Source organism: Silurus aristotelis, assembly GCF_946808225.1.
Source record: "Silurus aristotelis genome assembly, chromosome: 18".
Taxonomy (NCBI): Eukaryota; Metazoa; Chordata; class Actinopteri; order Siluriformes; family Siluridae; genus Silurus; species Silurus aristotelis.
The window spans coordinates 6,137,199-6,154,497 of NC_139591.1; the positions used below are offsets into that span (position 1 = coordinate 6,137,199).

The 17,299-nt window shown below is 37.6% G+C and overlaps 1 protein-coding gene across 1 annotated transcript; it reads left to right on the forward strand.

The window, feature by feature from the left end:
• The first annotated feature begins 674 nt into the window (after nt 1-674).
• Nucleotides 675-13,855, forward strand: hyou1 (hypoxia up-regulated 1). The gene is made up of 25 exons (XM_083567554.1): nt 675-1,002; nt 1,815-1,887; nt 2,122-2,215; nt 2,333-2,411; nt 2,503-2,657; nt 3,591-3,667; nt 3,773-3,954; nt 4,039-4,154; nt 5,092-5,278; nt 5,400-5,534; nt 5,645-5,727; nt 6,758-6,890; nt 6,986-7,170; nt 7,730-7,868; nt 8,000-8,057; nt 8,173-8,249; nt 9,071-9,250; nt 9,385-9,578; nt 9,694-9,781; nt 10,211-10,467; nt 10,742-10,826; nt 10,949-11,198; nt 11,313-11,417; nt 12,498-12,739; nt 12,881-13,855. The coding sequence occupies exons 2-24, from the start codon at nt 1,821-1,823 to the stop codon at nt 12,545-12,547; spliced, it is 2,976 nt and encodes a 991-aa protein (XP_083423680.1). The 5' UTR covers nt 675-1,002; nt 1,815-1,820; the 3' UTR covers nt 12,548-12,739; nt 12,881-13,855.
• Nucleotides 13,856-17,299: the final 3,444 nt, after the last annotated feature.

Here is a 17,299-nt window from a genome sequence, read left to right on the forward strand (position 1 = left end):
AGGTGCGATAATTTATTGAGAAGACTCTGTGTTTGATACAAAAGTAAATCACATTGCTATACACCAATCAGGCATAATATTATTACAATATAACATTATGACTGGTGAAAAGAACAACACTGATTATCTCTTCATCATGCCACCAGTTAGTGCACACATGGAATAGCCCACAAGAGCAGCAGTTTTGGAGATGCTCAGACCCAGTCTTCCAGCCATCACAATTTGGTCCTTGTAAAATTCACTCAAATCCTCAGCTTGACCATTTTTCCTGCTTCTTTATATCAAAAGTGGTCCAAGAAAGGAATGGTGTTGAACCTACGACAGGGTCGTGTGTGGCCAGGGCTCATTGATGCATGTGGGGAGAGAAGGCTGGTCCGTGTGGTCCGATCCAACAGACGAGCTCCTCCAATTTCTGAAGAACTTAATGCTGTTAATGCTCGACGGCCATGGAGCTTAAACGGTGTAGAATGCAGTACTGTACTGTAGAATAAAACGATTTACATCAAAGCATCGCATAGAAACTACAAATACGTCGCATGAATAACACGTAGCGCGTTTGCGACGCCGATCTGTAACGTGGACCAATCAAAGGCGCCCCTTGAAACCATGCTGGACCATTCCATTCAAAATGCGCGTGGCACGTGGACCAATCAGGGCGTTGTATTTAGCGCGAATGGGCGGGGCGAGTAGGCTACCGGGTCAGCGCTTGACTCGCGGAACAGCGAGGCTTGTAGATCCAATGAGATCACGCCGCGTCCGGGGCCCGGTGGCTTGCAACGAGCCGGCAACTGCTGTTAACCCTGAGAGCAAGACCGGACTTGTGTAGTGCCGCCACCGTATGGGATTCGCTCAATCGGCGTGAGTTTGACGTTTACAAGTAAAGCAGTATTGAAGGCGGAGAACGTGCACGAGCAGCTTTTTTCCCCTTGTTGATCACACTGTCAGATCAGGTTCACCTGCACCATCCGAGCAGCTCCGATCTCAAAACTTCTACCGCTCGAGGTAAGTTTCAACACGTTTCACGTGTAACCACGAGCGCTCTGAACTTGCCTTTTGGATACTGTAACATCTGCGTATCGGTATGTTTTAACATATTTCCGGTTCCCATCCTTAGATCTAGTCAGCGATATAAGATCTTAGGCTTTTTATGGTCTAGGAATCCGCTAGCACGCTAAGCACAACCTGCTAGCTGATCTATTCCTGCCCTTCTCCTACATTTGATCACGCCTGAGATTTGCCTTCATCTCCAACCTCCAACACACGACCGATCGTTTTTGTGTGTGTATAAATTGATCGGAAGCATCCGGGTTTCCTGTGGAGCTCTCGTGGCCCCCCGGCTTTCAGGATCCGGGTATCAGCTTTGTGTGCGTCACTATTAGACAAAAGGCAACAGGACCAGAAGTTTCCACGCGCCAGTGCTGACTTCTCCTCCTAAGGAGAGCTGGTGGATCTACTTAGTGATCAAGTCCAGGTGTTTGAAAGCAGGATTGTAGAAGTTCAATTTGGTCTGGTTTGAGGAAGCAGATCTTGCATGTGCATGTCAGAGCGGCTTTTTATATACTCTGGATCAGGTGCCTTCAACTGAAATCCAGAACTGTTGTATACAACTCATTAGTCAATTACTTGTTGTGCTCAAGTTGGGAAATCATCAACGGTGTCCTGAGCTAAATAACATGGCCGTGGGTTCCAAGATCCAGCGTTACCCTGATCACCCCCTTTTGAAATATTTGCATGGACCAAACGGCCATCACAATGCAGATTCCTTCAACTGAAGCAAATTCTAACTGCTGTCTTGCCTTTTTTTTTCCTTCCAGGTTACAATGAGGGACAAACTGCCGTTGTTGGCGTTGTTCTGCCTCGCCTTCGCTCTCCTTCCTTCTCCAACAGGTGAAGCACAAGCTACAATCAGTCTAAGCTTGGATTTAAAGCTTTGCCAGGGGATGGACACCAGAATACCATCCTTGGCATTCTAGGAAATAGTTTTGCCTTTAAAGAATAAACATGTTCCTGTAATGGTGATGTTTGCAATAGTACTAGTTGCTGTACATTTTGCAACAGAGATGTTCTCAAATTGGACATTTTGCTGCTCCTAATTATGCGCATCTCTTTCCCGTCGTACAGCTTCAGTTGCCGTGATGTCTGTAGACCTGGGAAGCGAATGGATCAAAGTAGCTATAGTTAAACCTGGTGTGCCAATGGAAATCGTTCTAAACAAGTATGGATGTTAAGCTCAAATATCTTTAATAATGAAGACATTCATTCAGCATGTTCTGCATTTTTTTTTTTTTTTTGCTTAAAAAATCCATAATATTTCTGGTGTTTGTTTCTTCAGGGAGTCGAGAAGGAAAACACCAGTGGCTGTATGCTTAAAGGAAAACGAAAGACTTTTTGGGGACAGTGCTTTGGGAGTGGTGAGTCCTTTTCTCACTGTTTTAGAGCATATGTTTAAGTGTAAATCTAGCCCTCGAAGTCGAATTAATTTTGAACGGATCCTTATTTCAGTCTGTGAAGAATCCCAAAGTGGTGTACAGGTATCTCCAGAGCCTTTTGGGAAAGACTGCCGATAACCTACAGGTTGAACAGTATCAGAAACGCTTTCCTGAACACCAACTACTCCGAGATGAAAAGAGAGGAACGGTGTATTTCAAATACTCTGAGTGAGTGATATTATTCCTATGTCCAATTTATTAGGAACACCTGCACATTTATTCAGTTATTGAATCGTTGTATTGATCTATCAGAATACATAGACAGGTAAAGAGCTTCAGTTAAGTCAAAACTGCTATCTCTATTTTACTTGAACTGTCATGTGATTGCTGGTGCCAGATGGGCTGGTTACAGAAACTGACCTCCTGGGATTTTCACACGCTACAGTCTTTTAGAGTTTACATAGAATGGTGTGGAAAACAAACAAAAAAGCATCAAGCTTGCGTTTTTTTTTTATCTAACATTTTCAAAACATTGAAGTATTTAGAGAAAGAGGGAAAAATATAAAGTGAACGTGTGTAAGCAGGTGTTACAAACAGTAGCTCAAACTTTTGACAAGCACTGATGCCGTTTGATGGTTGTAATCGTAATATATTTGTGATCATTTATATTTATATCTTTTATATTGTACTGTATTATAGTAGATGCAATACAATGTGAAGCATGTGGTTTCCCTTTTTTGTGTCCCTTTCACTGTTTTGCTTATAACTTATAACTATATTATAGCTACTCCTTAAATATGTATATCATTAAGCTATCAAACAAACTTCTATCTGGGTCTGCCGCACCTTTCTGCTTGATTTAATAAAGAAAATCGTTATCGAAATGCACTCACTGTCCAGTCTTATAGGAACAATCAAAAATATGTGTGTAAACTCTAGAGACTGTTGTGTGCGTGAAAATCCCAGGAGATCAGCAGTTTCAGAAATATGCAAACCAGCGCATTTAACTGCAGCTTGGGTGAAGTCATGGATTACACTTTAACTCCATGATGTTGGATGTTCAAAGCTGGTAGACAGTATTAAATGTGCAGCATCACTCACTGTAGAAGGGACTAGTGTAAATGCATTATTTACTACAGTTTGCCCTTTTGTATTCTACAGGGAGATGCAGTATACTCCGGAGGAACTCTTGGGCATGGTACTGAACTACTCTCGAGGCCTGGCTGAGGATTTTGCAGGTTTGCCTATTCAAATTGTTTGCCTGTCTGCTTTTGCAAAATCCTGGTGACCCATGCTGTTATAATGGAACCGAAGGATGGCACTTTGGTCATTTGTCTTCACAGAACAAATCATCAAAGATGTAGTGATCACCGTGCCAGCCTTTTTTAACCAGGCAGAGCGTAGGGCAGTACTGCAGGCTGCTCGGATGGCAGGTTTGAAGGTCCTTCAGCTCATCAATGACAATACAGCTGTGGCTTTAAACTATGGACTCTTCAGGAGAAAAGACATAAACTCAACTGCACAGGTACTACAAATGAAGCAGGCAAGAAGCAAAATCAAAATGTCATTTCGATGTCATTAATATTGTCTACTATTTTTGTTTCTGCAGAATGTGATGTTTTATGACATGGGATCAAGCAGTACAACAGCCACTATTGTCACTTACCAAATAGTAAAGACCAAAGAAACCGGCACACAGCCTCAGCTGCAGATCCGTGGAATTGGGTTAGTGTTTCACATTGTGTTGTTATTTTGGCAGTTGAAGAACTATGGTATCTGGGGGGTGCCAAAACTTGTTTGCTTTAAATTGTAATGTTTATATCATAAAGTTCTTTTGGGGTTGCAACTGATTATTTCAATCTTTTTTCTTTTTTTTTTTTTGGTAGTTAATACATTGGGTGAAATATTACCTTTTTAAAAATATGTAAATTTATAATAATAATAATGTGAACTTTGGGATTGACACTGTCATGCTGAAACTGAAAAGGAAATTTATTGCTATGGCATCTGAAAACATTCTATACAATTGTGTGCCTTTGAGGAAGATACACATGACTGGAAAAGTCAGTTGTCTAAATACATTTTTCCATAATGTGTTGATTCCACATTTAAATTTAGCACCAGGTTCTCTGTAACTGGTTATGCTCTCAGGTTCTTTGGATTTAATGACACCACAATCTATGTCCTCTTGCTTTACATTCACAGTTCTTTAAAATATGAAATAGATTTGTCTATCTGTCACTATGTAACTGAAAATCTTATGTCACTGATGTGATCTGAGAATCCTATTCTAAAGACCATTTTCATCCTTATCCACGTTCATAGCAAGAGCATTTTATAAAGCACCCTTTAGGGATTCTTTTTCTACAAGATTTCTTTCAAGGTGTAGGATAGATTTTGCTATAATTCCACACATATTGTAAATGTAGGGTCTACTTTACATAGTAGTTCTCCACAAGTACCACAAGCTTCTAAAAATAAATCAATTCCAATGTAATACCTCAAATTGCTCTTTAAAGGTCATTTGGTTTTGTTATGGCCTTATTTAATATGATTAATAATATTTTAATCTTTTGTACCTGACTTGGGGGGGGGGGGGGGTGTATTTTTTTTTTGTGCATACATGTGCATCTATTGAACAGTGCTGCTGTTCTGTGTTTAGTTTTGATAGGACACTTGGTGGTTTTGAAATGGAACTGAGACTGAGGGATCATCTAGCCAAACTTTTTAATGAACAAAAGAAATCGAAGAAAGATGTAAAAGAGAACGGACGTGCAATGGCTAAGTTGCTGAAGGAGGCGCAAAGAGTCAAGACCGTGCTGAGTGCAAATGCTGAACATAATGCTCAGGTGAGATTAAGACACAAATACGCACTTACCGATTCGGTTCGAATGTTGTATTGTTTTAGCTTAAATATATATCATAATCAAATGAGTAGACTTTGAAACTTTTCCCGCTTTTCCCTTCCAGATTGAGGGGCTGATGGATGATATTGACTTTAAGGCAAAGGTGACCCGGGCCGAGTTCGAGGCTCTTTGTGCTGATCTGTTCGACAGAGTACCTGTACCAGTGATGGAGGCACTTGCTGCTTCTGAGATGTCTTTAGTAAGAGTCTCTACGTAACATTTTTTTTGCTAATACAGCTTCTCATTGGTATTATTGGTCCAATGTGTGGAAAATCTTTTTTTATTTGTGCACATGATTTTTGTTTGCAGGATGAGATTGAACAAATCATTCTGGTTGGAGGAGCTACGAGAGTTCCCAAAGTGCAAGAAGTGCTTCTTCAAGCAACAAAAAAGTAGGTGTTCCTCTCAGAGATGCCACTTTTGTAGTGAGTTTCTGTGTCCGTCTGGGAGAAGTATGTGTGCAATTCCATCACAAAAAAAATAGAATTAAATAAATGGATTGTGTCATATTACATACACTATATGGACATTAGATTGTGGACACCTAACCATAAGCTTGGTGTGTGCTATTCCTCATTTAGTCCTTATTTGTTGCGATGATAACCTCCACTCTTCTGGGAAGATGTTCCACTAGATTTTGAAGCATGATCTATGGGTGTTAGTAAAGTCAGGTACTGATGTGCAGTCAGCATTCAAATTTATCCCTAAGGTGTTTATTAGAGTTGAAGTCAGAGCTCTGTAGAAGGCCACACAAGATCTTTTATTTTATCCCATATAAAGCATATCTTTAAAGAGCTGGCTTTGTGCACTGGGGCATCATCATGCTGGAACAGGTTTGAGTCTCTTAGATCAAGTGAAAAAATGTAATGCTACCTTTATTGCTACTATCTAAAGACATCTTCTGCAATTGAAGGAACTACATATGGCTGGAAAAGTCTAGTGTCCCAATACTTTTTGTCCTTATAGTGTGCTTTGACACTCTATTTTTCATAAGAACAATTTCATTAATAGTGTTTAACTTCCAAAAACACTTTGATTAGATGTAATTGATCAAATTCTTTATTATAGTTGATTAGATAATTAAAAGCCTGAATCAATTCAGTTTGTACAAATCAGGTAGCAGATATTGGGTTTTAAAAACATCTGCACTTACTATTTTATTTCATTTTTAATCAGATTTGTCCTTTTTTTTTTACTCTAGATGAATGTAAAAGAAAAATTTATTTTTGTGAACAGAAAACTTTAAATCGATATAGAAAATTAAAATTCTTTAAAAATCAGATAATCAAAATGAAAAGTAAAATTGTCTGTCTCACACTAATGCGTAACACTTACTGATCCAAAGAAAATAACACATTAGACAATTAGTTTATTATAATGTTTTGTTTGTGCTTTTATTCTAACCCGTCCTCTTTACTGTAGAGAGGAGCTGGCAAAGAACATAAATGCTGATGAGGCAGCAGCTTTGGGTGCAGTGTATCAGGCTGCAGCTCTGAGTAAAGCCTTTAAGGTCAAACCCTTCCTTATTCGAGATGCAGCTGTTTTCCCAATACAGGTAGGAAGAAGGCTATTTGTCAAATCTGATTTTGAATAAAATAAATGTTATATTGGTAATATTTTATGCTCCTATACGTCCCTTACTCTGTTTAGGTGGAATTCAGCCGCGAGACTGATGAGGAAGGTGCGAAGGGAGTTAAGCACAATAAGCGCATCCTGTTTCAGAGGATGGCGCCATATCCCCAGCGCAAAGTCATCACCTTTAACCGTTACACCGATGACTTCGTTTTCAGCATTAATTACGGCGACCTCAGCTTCCTCAGCCAGGACGATCAGAAGTGAGTTTCATGCACAGATATAACGATGCGGACTCTGCTATAACCTGTCGAAACATGAGTGAAATAATGATACAGCCAGTGTAGCGGTGTTATTCAATGAAAATGTAAAGATTAATCTGAGATACTTACTAAGATTCACATGAATGGCATCAATAGTTATTTTTTTAATGTTTAATCATTAATAATTAGTTTATGGCTATTAATAAAGCACTTTGACCCTTTTTACTTTATAGTCGTATATAACAAACAAAGGAATAACAAACTTTTCTCTGTCATTTAAAAATCTACTTTCATTGTTAACCTTTTTTTTTTTTTTTAACACACCCTATCAGTTCATTAATCAGACCATCGAGGATAATGAAGAACAGATTTCCTGTTTTTGAAAAAGATTTCTATTTTGACTTCATTTGTCTAACACTGTAGATGCTCTGTGGTCTGATGAGCTAAATATTTATGTAGATGTAAAATATTTAAATTTATGTATAAAATTTATGTATATATATTAAACTGTACATATATAATATATCCGCAACATACATTGATGGTTATATTCTATCAGGATGTTTGGCTCGGTGAACCTGAACACAGTGAAACTCTCTGGAGTGGGTGACAGCTTTAAAAAGCATTCTGATGCCGAGTCCAAAGGCATCAAGGCGCATTTCAACATGGATGAGAGTGGTTTGCTCCTTTTAGACCGGGTAAGTTGAATTATATGCTCTCACCCTTTTCTCACTCTACATTATATTACAGTTCTGATTAATCTAACTATTTTTGCATTTGCGCTTGTAAATGTAAGCGTTGACAAAAGGAACTGCTTAACATGTTGCAGGTGGAGTCAGTGTTCGAGACTGTTGTCGAGGAGAAAGAGGAAGAATCAACTCTCACTAGTAGGTTTTGTTCTATTTTGGTATCTGCCCCTTTTCTGACAAGTTTACTGTTACATATTCATGTTGGATTTTGTTGAAACGTTGTACAAATCTTTAATTTGATCTGTCCTTAAAGAATTAGGGAACACAATTTCCAGCCTGTTTGGAGGTGGAAGTACAGAGCCAGCTGTGAATGTGACAGATCAGGCACAGGTACAGTTCATCATTAAAAATCTGAGCACTAGTCTAGAACACAGTAAAACGTGTTGAAAAAAAGTTTCAAAAAGTTGAAATATTTAGAACATTATTATACCAGTATTATTACTATAACTGAGTGTGTAAGGCCTGCAATATGTGGCTCAGTCAAAATGTATTCTCCTTACTCTGCTGAGAAAGAACTATTTTACCATCAAACAGCTTGTACCTTTGATAGTGCTGTATGTAGTTCATCAGGTTTCAGGAGTCAGTATAGTTTCCTAGTTGAGGCACTATTTTTACACATCACTGCATAGCAAGTGAAAATGTGTTGCAAAGTTCAGTATGGAGTATTTTTTTGCGAAATTGCATTTTGTCTGTACTTTAAAAATAAAAAAATACACCTATAGCCCAGTCTATTTAAAACAAATACAAAAACAAAATAAAAATTTGTTCTGGGTAGACGTTGTAATAGGAGTTCAAACGTAAAGCTAGAAAATGATGCCCTCTGGTGGCTGACTGCAGTACAATTTCTAACCCTGTCCATTTTATTGTAAGTCAACGATGCTCTTGAGAGTTCTATAGAAAAATCAGCTGTACACACAGTTGTAACAAATATTCATTGCAAATTTACCTGGATATTGCTCATTCTGATAAATAAGATGGTATAAACAAATACAGCTCACACTCAACGAAAAATAAAAGCCAAATTAGACTGTGTTTAATTAAACTCCACCAACAGCGTGAATGGAGCTTTGCAGTGCACTTCCCTATTCAGGACTCACCGAGTCATTGGTCCAGTATCAAGACTGTAATTTGAAGCCATGTTTTTGTTTCAGGATGAAGAGGAGGTTTTTCCTGAACCTGGAAAAGACCAGGAAGAGGTGGTGGAGAAAAGCACTGAGGCTGCCCCAGAGCAATCCGAGACCGAGGAGAAAAGCGATGAAGGGAAAAACAAAGAAGAGCCTGAGACTGAAGAGAAGAAATCTGATGAAGGCTCTGACAAAGAGGAGCCTCAAGTAAGGAAGCATAATTTAATCTTTATCGATCGCTAAATATAGTGCATTTCCTTGCTGATATGTTCTAATATGAAATAAATATTTTAAGCACTGCTGCAAAGTTCTAAATCAAATGCCAAATTCTCATTACACAGCCAGAGAAGGAGGCTGATGAATCCGGAAAATCTGACGACGTAAAAGCAACTGAAGCAAAGGAGGAAGAGAAAGAAGCAGAAACGAAACCTAAAGCCCAGAAAAAGAGTAAAATCTCGGTTGATATTGCAGTGGAGCTGGAGGTTAATGATGTTCTTAATCCCAGCCCTGAAGATATCGATGTCTCCAAAAAGAAGTAAGTGTTTGAAGTACATATATGTTAATTTTGAGTGGCATGAATGAGAAAGCATGTAAACGTATGATCAAGAGCCTCTTAAAAATAAGCTCCGTTTCCTGCTGTTTCATTTCAGGCTGCAGGATTTGACTGACCGAGATCTGGAAAAGCAAGAGAGGGAGAAGTCACTAAACAGCCTGGAGGCATTCGTTTTCGAGACACAGGTATAACTTGTACTCCTTTGCTTCTCTGCTGCGTAGCTGCTGCATATGTCTTGAGTGATTTATTTAGTGGCAATTCTAATAGTAAAGCTTCGAGTGCTTTTCAGTATTTCTGTGCCTAGTTGTACACGGCCCTGTTTATTTAGGGCGCTTTTCATTTACGCAGTTTGTAATCCCTTCCTCTTTGGTGCAGTTAATTAAGGTGGTATAAAACTGAAAAAGCATGCTCTGGTGTAGATTAAATTAACCAGGAATATCTCGTACTGTTAAAATAGATCAAGGAATGATTTGTCTTTTTTTTTATTGTGTAGTATAAAATCAAATGAACCAGATGTTTTCATTTTGGTCTGATTTGTACACATTAGTTGTTAAAGTGCCCTTTTTACAGACATTTATTGCTGTCCAAATGACCCATTTCTGCTCTCACTACAGGATAAGCTGTACCAGGATGAGTACCAGGCTGTGGTCAGTGAAGAGGAGAGGGAAGCAATCTCCAGCAAGCTCAGTGAGGCTTCAGCATGGTTGGACGACGAGGGTTATTCAGCAGGAACCAAAGAGCTGAAAGAGAAGCTGACCGAGCTGAAGAAGCTGTGCAAGGCCATGTTCTTCCGAGTGGACGAGCGAAAAAAATGGCCAGACAGACTAGCAGCACTTGACAGCATGCTTAACCATTCTACCATGTTCCTGAAGTGAGTCTTACGGTTATAATTGTATTCTGTTTAAAAATCACCGTATCATTTGGATGCATACTGTTTAAAACCATAGGTGATGTCTGCACATGGATTGCTCCAGATCTGCCAGCTAAGGAGGATTTACTGACATTTATAGCATTTAGCGGATACCCATATCCAGATTTCAGTCTTCCACTTTTTTTTAATGATAAGGCATTTCAGTGTTTGATTTGAAAAGACAATAAAATATTTGGCTTCTGTTTAATCGGTTGTATTGGTTTTGTCTATGTAGAGGGATTCAATTGATTTCAGCCGATGACCAGATTTTTACTGAAGTTGAGGTGAAGACGTTGGAGAAGGTCATAAATGAGACTACGGTATGTAACAAGTAATTACTCAACTAATGTGTTTGTTTGTTTGTTTTTTTATATATATTAAAAAAAATTCCCCATGTTGATGATATTATTATTATTATTATTATTATTATTATTATTGGTAGATCTGGAAGAATGAAACTGTGGCTGAGCAGGAAAAACGCTCTCCTACAGAGAAACCTGTGCTGCTATCTAAAGACATTGAGGCCAAAATTTCCCTCTTAGACCGGGAAGTCACCTACCTGCTTAACAAAGCCAAGTTTGCCAAGCCAAAGCCCAAACCAAAACCTAAAGACAAGAACACGACTAGCTCTGAGGATGGCAAAACTAACAACACAGATGCTGAGAAAGTCCTTCCAGCCAAAGATGAGTCCGGTAAGACAAAAATAACTGGTTGGTTGAAAGACCTTGCAGTCGAGTCCTTAACTATTTGTTGCTGTTTCTATGTATGATTTTTTTTTTTTTTTTTTTTTTTTTATAATAATGAAGATGGAGCCAAGGAGGTAAAACCAGCAGAGGAACCTCCTACTGAGGAGAATAAAAAAGAAGAGACCGAGACCGAGTCAACAATAGCAGAAGAAACAGAAGACAAAGGTAAGTTACTTAATACACAAACATACATTGTGTTTGTATTCATAGTATGCATAGTGTTAACAATGTTTGCACGATTGTTTCAAGAGGTTATGAGTAACTCCATATTACAGTAGCCTGAGCATGTCACATTGTTTGAAATTTGCCACAAGGCATCATGGAGGTTCAGCAGTCAGGTTGGAAAAGGTTATCTGGTCTGATAAAAAGTGCTACATTTGGCAGAAACACAGCACTCTTCTTATCACCTTCATATCAACAGCATTCCATCAGTGAAGCGTAGAAGCGGTAGCATCATGTTATTAGATACCATTGGCCTCTTGACTGCATCTCTCACTAATTTCCTTTTCAATAGTTTGTCATATGTACATAAAACAGTCTGTTATAGTGGTTAACTGATGGATTTTATCAATACTGATGGCTAGGAAGGAACAAATTTGCCGATAACCAAATAATCAGCCGATTTAAATGGATACTGGATGGGAACACTAAATGCAAAATAGTACTTTATTACAAAAAAAAAAAAAAAGAACTGAATCGTGAAAATGTTAAATTAAATCAAATCAAAAATCCAATTTTATTTGTCACATACATACAGGGTACAACATGCAGTCAAATGCTAAATAAATATGAATATATTAATAAATAATAATAGACACAGTCAAACCAAAACAAATAACTCCAAATAAATAGTTACATCCAACATGTATTTATTTGTAATTTATTTGAAGCACTTTAAAATAAACAGCACGTGGTGTCAGTAATTTGCCTTCAGAGGCCGTTCTTTTACTGTATAACGCAACCCTGAAAAACTATCGGTATGGCTTTTTTGCTGCAAGCCGATTAATCAGCTAAACCAAAGAACTGGTCGACCTCTAGTCAGTTACACCATACAATGAATGCCCATGTTTACCTGCCATGTTTAATAATCACCAGAAATTAGCCAAAAATAATACAGTTGTAAAAAACTTAATTTCAATCACTATTTGACCTCTAATATGAAACGTTATTTCAAATTAAAATGGGCTGGTTGATTACGCCTATGTAAATGATTGTCTTAATTTTTATTTATTTATTTTTTTACAGAAACAGCGGAGAACAATGAGTCACAAAACCATATAGAGGATGAATTATAACAACTGGAACATCTCATTTTTGTGTTATCGTATTTATTGACCGTGTTTTTTTTTGTTTTCATTTTTTTTCTCTCTCAGCTCCGCATCACACCATCTCAGAGCATTTTAGGTAATGTCAGAATTTTCGTACAGTAGTTCTCCATTTGTTAACTGCGACTCTACTGAAACTGAATCCATTCAACTTGAAATTCTGTCTGCCTCTATGGAATATTGCATTGCAGAATCTCCCTTCAGTCTGTATGCACTTGTTATTGGGATTATACGACACAAAAATGAGCTCCCTCCATATAAAATTCTCCGATTTACAAATATTTGAACATTTTTGTTCTGGAGTCCAAGCTTTCAAACTGTAATTGTTAATGCGAGGTTAATTTGAAAAGTGATGCAAGATGAATTTGGATAGGATTAACACATTTTTCCACACTACTAGGTCATCCACAGTAGAATTTTTGGTCATGTCAATAACCAGACAAGATTAGGACGACTCCTTTCCTGGGCTTTTGTTATGCTTCAGTGTACCTGTCTAGAAATTCTGCATTTTCTGAGTGGAATACAGTAACCAAAAATGCCCTTTCTATGAATTCAATTTCTGTATGAGAATTATGTCACTTCAATATTCAGCCTTATTGTCACTGCACTTGCATTATATACTGACTGGCCATTTTATTGGAACGCCTGTACAGCCTCTAGTTCATGCAACCACCCAGTCATGTGGCAGCATTGCAGGTACAGGTCAAGACATAGATGTTCACATTAAAACAGTGGGGCTGGTGTCAAACAGGAAGGTTAAAGTATTTCTGACAATGATCTGTGATTTGCATGCAGTTTTTAGAGCATTCCAAAAGCAAAAGCCACACCTGATGGCTTATTGAATGCAACATTAACTGGAGGTCTTCACTTGTGCCTGCATGGCTGTACTTTTGCCAGATGATTGGCTGTTTTGAATAATTGGATAAATGAGCAGATGTACATGTGCTCCTAATATTATTGACAGTAAGCATAGGTTTATGCCACTGATGAACACCACCATTTTGTTTTATTTTTAATATTTTTGTGGCCACATCCACTTACCTGTATTTCCATGAATGTCTCGGGAATCATTTGACTGCACTGACATTAAGGAAGTTATAATCCCTGCCACCACATCAGAGCCTTTGCTGTTCCAAGACAACAGTGCAAACCATTTTCTTTCACTTTTTCATCGACTCCCATTGTTAGTCTATGTTTCTGGTCTGTTGAGGAAAGAGTGTATAATGTCTGGTAAAGGGATATTTTGTTTGTAAGCTGTTAATAAAATCTTTTTTTAAATCTCCCTCCATGTCATCTAGTGTAGTTCAATAACTGTTTCTTCAAATATTCACAAAGATGTATAAATACTGGAGGTACGACGTATTTACACTACAGTTGTTTTTGTTCAGTATCCATGTGTATGATTTCTTTTTTTTTTTTTTTTTGTAGATCTTACATCGAGCAACACTGTGTGTAACCTTATTTTCTAACCTACAGTGTGTAAGATGGATATAATCAGTACATATATTCATTGAGGACTTTATTCTGAGCATTATGCTAATACCAAGTGGGGTTGATTGCTCAAAAAAAAAAAAAAAGAAAAAAAAAAAAAAAGTACTTTCAGATGTTTCCAAAGATTCCTTTGGGATTCCATCACTTTTCCATGGTGGTCTATTTGATTCAAAACTGGTGAGTGGGAAGGACACTGAAGAATTATGTACTACTTGTTATCAGAATCAGGTTTATTGGCTGAGTGTGTTGAGACACAGGGAATTTGTTTCCAGCTGTTGATGACTTAAAAGTACAGACATAAATAACACTATACATTTACCATAGACTATCTGAGACAATACAGATGTTTACGAAACCAGATTAAGCCATTTACTATTTTGTGGCATAGTGCATTTTCATTATTCTAAGATCCTGACTTAGAGATGAATCACCTGGGATGACCAGCAGTTCAGTTTTTTGTGGGGTTGAGTTTCAGTAGATGAGCACGCGGATTGTGGCGAAGAAGGGATGCAATGTTATTTATGTAGGCTGTGGGATTGTGATTGATATTAATGGGTACATAATAGTCAATGGTGCTCAAAGACTACAATCTGAATGCCACAGCAGATTAATATCTCAAGTAGACTCCATTTTTCAGTTTTCAGCCAGCTAGTTTTGGTTTAGGTTCACAACACTTGGAGTAAACTCTAGAGATTGTGGTGTATGAAAATCTTAGAACCACACCTATTGAAATACACATACCAACCTGTCTGGCACCAACAATCATTCTACAACTTAAGGAAATCATTTTCCCCTCATTTCAAAAGCTGACATGAACATTCAACACACAGCTGCTAGTCTAGATCTACATAACTTTTCACATTTCACTGCTCTCATCAAGGAAGGACTGGAACATAGTGCAAATGGTAAGGGGTAGAAAATCTTAAAGTGCTCTGTGAGTGAATACAATGTAAATTCCATGCAAAATAAAAGATGTTGGAAAATAACGATGTCTAAACAATTTGAATTTAGTTGAAATAAAATGTGGTTCTTAAGGTGTTAAATTCCCCTCTTCTTCTTCTACACTTTTATGTTTGGCCTTGTGCTTCTCTTTTAGTATGTATTATTTCAAATCCAGACTAAACACAGTAAAAGCTTTTGATATGTAATGTAATTACTAGAACAAATGTATAATCTAATTCCAAAATGAATTAAAATGGATTAAAGTTTCCAACATTTTGGCAAAAGAAGTGAACGTAGGAAAGTCCCTCAAGTTCCCCCGCATTACCAGACTGCTGTGCCTTTTCCTCCTGGCTGGGTGTAGCTGGTTGATTTAAAGCAGTCCTACATCCTCTCTTAGTGAGATTTTTAACTTGTTAGTACTATTTAGACCTTTATTCTAATTAGCATGAAAACATGTTTTTAAGCCCACAGAACACAGAGGTGCACTGAATAAACATGTCTGGTGGTGTTTTTTTTTCCCTTCATTGCAATTCGCAACTCAGCATGATAATGACGTGTTCAATGCTAAGCATGCCAAGTATTCTAGCAGCTAACACCAAAACAAACCCTCCTTTCTTTTGATGAATGTTAAAAAAAAAAAAATGGATGCAAAACCAATAGTTTCCGTAGAGCATAGTCACTAAAACAGGTCAGTATGATCCAATTTTAGTTGCTAAGAGTGTTCTGAAAGCCTCAGATGCTGTATACTCAGATCTTTTTTTTCAAAGTAATTTGGCTCTACCGTCTTTGATACTAGATCTCATCCGAATTAGAGTGAAACTTACAAATGAAATGAAAGTTCTGATGTTGCATAAGGTTGCCAAAACAGGTTTGATTTTCCACCAAGTAACATTGGCAATCAAGGTCTAACAGAAGCTAGTGTAGCTGTAGTATCTTAAATGTTAGCTAGCATAACCATGATAATACAAGAACATACAGTTGGCACAATGAAAATTTGGTAACTTACCTGCGTTTTGCCTTTTTTTTCATATACATGTACAGTACAGACAATCAGTAGAAATTGATGTCAAATGTATGTAAAATAAAATCTCAGAAATCTTAGTAAAAAATACTGGCTTATATCTATTTAAATAGTAGTATGGCTGTAATATAGACCAAACATTACTACTGAATAATTTGTCTACCAATCATGAGTGAAATCCCACTGTACAATTTAAGAAAAAAAAGATACTACACTGTACTTTTCCTTGTCACAAGAATGGTACACTTAAGTGTATGCCTTCTCGTACCTATAGTATATATAATTGTATTCGTTATATTGAATTGTTTATATGCTCTTGACCACTTCTGTTCTCCAAATCAGACCACAATTTTTGCTATAATAATTTTTGGACTACAATTGCTATAAACAATCGTCTCCATCAGTAAATGGTTCCTAACAACACAATAGACCTCAAGTTAAAACTATAGTCAATTTTATCTTTTAAAATGTTATATTCTGAATCTGCGTACGTCCGTAAATCTGCTGTGGGAATATCTGCTGTAAAAAGTGCGATACAAATAGAATTAGATTGAATTGTTTCCTTTTTTTTTGTACCTTTAAAACAAATTAGTGTTCAAGGTACACAATACTGTATTAAAAATACGAACCATGGTACAATCTCTGGTACCACCCCAGAGCTGAGGAAAAGAACAGTTTGACTGTGGAACACAATTTCTTACAGATCTCTGATACTTGGGAACCCACAAGCGCCCTTGTGATTTTATATTACTAATGCGTTCAATATGGTTCTCTGGTGGTCTAGTGGTTAGGATGCGGCGCTCTCACCGCTGCGGCCCGGGTTGGATCCCCGGTCAAGAACCAACCCCAGCCATTAGGGTTGCACAAGCCCTAACCCTAACCCAAGCCCGGATAAATGGGGAGGGTTGCGTTAGGGAGGGCATCCAGCGTAAAAACGTGCCAAATCAAACATGCTGTGGCGACCCCAAATGGGAGAATCCGAAATAAAGTTTAATGCTTTCAATATGGTTATAACACAATCTATTATATACTTCTATACTAGTTATAACACTAATCCTTAATACAATAGTAATACTGAAAGGCGTACACTAGTATGAGTGTTTTTGTTGCATATTTTATGAAACGTTCCACACCTTAGAATGTTTTTAATGCAACCTACACTCACACTGGGTTGTGTTTATAACCTTACTGTACAACTTATCATAAAACTCCTGATCTCTGATCACAACAGTGCTGTTAGGTACACCTTTATGAATAACCATATCGAC

Bases quoted from the DNA above. Each gene is read 5' to 3' on its own strand.
- hyou1 (XM_083567554.1), top strand. From the start codon at position 1,821: ATGAGGGACAAACTGCCGTTGTTGGCGTTGTTCTGCCTCGCCTTCGCT. The intron at 5,279-5,399 runs GTGAGATTAAGA...TTTCCCTTCCAG, and splicing joins ATGCTGAACATAATGCTCAG to ATTGAGGGGCTGATGGATGA. The intron at 5,535-5,644 runs GTAAGAGTCTCT...TTTTGTTTGCAG, and splicing joins CTGCTTCTGAGATGTCTTTA to GATGAGATTGAACAAATCAT.